Below are 2,500 nucleotides of genomic sequence, written 5' to 3' on the forward strand. Positions count from 1 at the left end.
ACAACAACAACAACAACAACCACAACAACAACAACAACAACAATTACATCGGCTACAGCTGCAGCAGCAACAACAAAAACCAATACCTCCATCGCCACCACCAAGAACAACACAAACAGTTACTCAAAGAAATAATATGTATACTAGTATAATATATTTCTGATGTTTTATATATAGATATAAAGAAATTGGGTTGAGAAGTTGTTGTTGTTGTTATTTTTGTTGTTGGTGTTGTTGTTGTTGTCGTTGCTAATTGTTGTTGTTATTTGTTGTTATTGTTGCCGTTTTTGTTGTGAATGATTTTGTTGTTGTTGTTTGTCTTTCTTAGATATGGAGGAAGGAGTGAATGCGTACTTGTATGCGTGCGAGTGTACTTCAATATTAGTTCGTTGCGACTGACCTTGACAATGATGGAGCCTCGTTCCTGCATGATATAAACGGCGTGTTTCAGCAGGGAATGATGGGTACTGCTGCTCAGGTGAATCCTGTTTCCTGAAAAGGAGGAAAAAGTCGGTACACGCACGCAAACACTTAGTGTCTGGTAAACCATTATTAGCCAAAAGAAAAGGGTCACAGAAGTCGGTCACTTGGTGTTCAGTAAACCATCATTAGCCAAAAGAAAAGTGTCACAGAAGTCGGCCATTTGGTGTTCAGTAAACCAGTATTAGCCAAATGAAAAGAGTCACAGAAGTCGGTCATTTGGTGTTTAGTTAACCGGTATTAGCCAGAAGATAAGTCACATAAATCGGTCATTTTGGTGTTCAGCAAACCGGTATAAGCCAAAAGACAAAAGTGATAGATGACGGTCACTTGGTGTTAAGTAAAGCGGTACTAACCAAAAGTGAGATAAGAGTAAACCGGTATCAGCAACAAGGCAAGAACCAAATCCTCTCTCAGAAATAAATACTGGATTAAAAGCGCCTGGAGCCTTTTAATAAGACTCGCGTTACTGAAAAGTTACTTATCATTACTATTATTATTTTAGAATAAAAGAGTGTTCTTACTCTCACCGCCACCACCGCCACCAAAAGCTATCCAACCAACCATGCGTCAAATCACGAAAAAACCAACCACCCAAAGAGTAACACAATTCTCAAAGTTTAACAATCATTGATTGAACGATATAATATAATATCCTGCCTGACAGGGGAGCCTTTCTAGTTTGTCTGTTTTCTCTCCACCAAACACAACACGAACAAAATGTGAACATCTGAAAACCAAGAATCAAAATAAAACAACTGAACAAAACAAGAAAGGTTCTTTTATGGAATGTTTGATTCTTGACACGACGGAATATTATTAAAACGCGGACCTATTTGTCTGTAAAGTAAACGAATAAGACGATTTTGTCGAAATATTATCAGTGGCTTATGAACTTTGCTTGACCAGAGACAGGCAATAATAAAAAAGAAAATACAAACCAGGAAATGAAGACGTCGCAAAATTGTAAAGCTGCGCATGGCGTTGTCTAAGGGAGAAAACTGTATTCTCCACATAGAATTAAAGTACGATTTATCTCCCTTTAAATGTTTCAGCACACGCACGTACATTGCTGCTTGCTTTTTCCCTTTCTGGCCTTATAGCCGTACGGAATATTCCCGTACATCTAACAATGCATTCCTTTGGATAGGATGAAGTTATGAATATGTCACCTCTCTCCCTATTTTATATGCTCCCCTGTGGGGGGGGGGGGGGGGGGGGAGGGGAGGAGGAAGTATGATTACAATGACGAGTGGACTTTTTTATGTGGTGTTTGACCTTTGTACTATCATTATAAATATATATTCTCCCTCCATCTTCTTCTACCTCTTTTGTCTTGGTGAGTAAATATCTCTTTGGTTTGGCCCGTCGGGGACATAGCTCAGTTGGTAGCGCGCTGGATTTGTATTCAGTTGGCCGCTGTCAGCGTGAGTTCAAACCCACGTTCGGCGGAAATTTATTTCTCCGAGTCAACTTTGTGTGCAGACTCTCTTCGGTGTCCGAACACCCCCCGTGTACACTACATTGGGGTGTGCACGTTAAAGATCCCACGATTGACAAAAGGGTCTTTCCTGGCAAAATTGCTTAGGCACAGTTAATAATTGTCTACCTATACCCGTGTGACTTGGAATAATAGGCCGTGAAAGGTAAATATGCGCCGAAATGGGGGTCCCGGGACGCACTGAGAGGGGCGTCCGTGGGGAGCCCTGCATTATAAAATCGATTGATATGTGTAAGAAGATGCAACATTTTCTCCCTTTATCCCCACTTCCCCAGCTGTTTCGGGTTCATCGACTGGCCCCAGATATTTTGTCCCGACCCAAAACACGATTTTGCAGACTTTACAAGGAAAACGTCTATTTTATGACATCCGGGGGACACAGCCCCGCATGAGTCCCGGCCAATACAAAAAACAACCCAGATGGTTAAAAACAACACACACACACAAACAAACAAACAAACAAACAGAGATAAAGCAAAATTATAATCTTAAACAAAAATTAAAAAAAGGAAAAAAAAC

The 2,500-nt window shown here is 40.5% G+C and overlaps 1 protein-coding gene across 1 annotated transcript in view; it reads right to left on the reverse strand.

Annotated features, from left to right (window-relative positions):
• Positions 1–400: 400 nt before the first annotated feature.
• The window catches only part of LOC138956968 (uncharacterized), a gene marked incomplete at its 3' end in the record, with an annotated part of 22,369 nt that continues 20,269 nt past the window's right edge, over positions 401–2,500 (reverse strand). Inside the window, exon 13 of the mRNA XM_070328157.1 lies at positions 401–492. Within this exon, the coding sequence (XP_070184258.1) occupies positions 401–492 (92 nt within the window). The remainder of the gene's footprint in view (positions 493–2,500) is intronic.

This window comes from Littorina saxatilis, unplaced genomic scaffold (assembly GCF_037325665.1).
Source record: "Littorina saxatilis isolate snail1 unplaced genomic scaffold, US_GU_Lsax_2.0 scaffold_1088, whole genome shotgun sequence".
Classification (NCBI taxonomy): Eukaryota; Metazoa; Mollusca; class Gastropoda; order Littorinimorpha; family Littorinidae; genus Littorina; species Littorina saxatilis.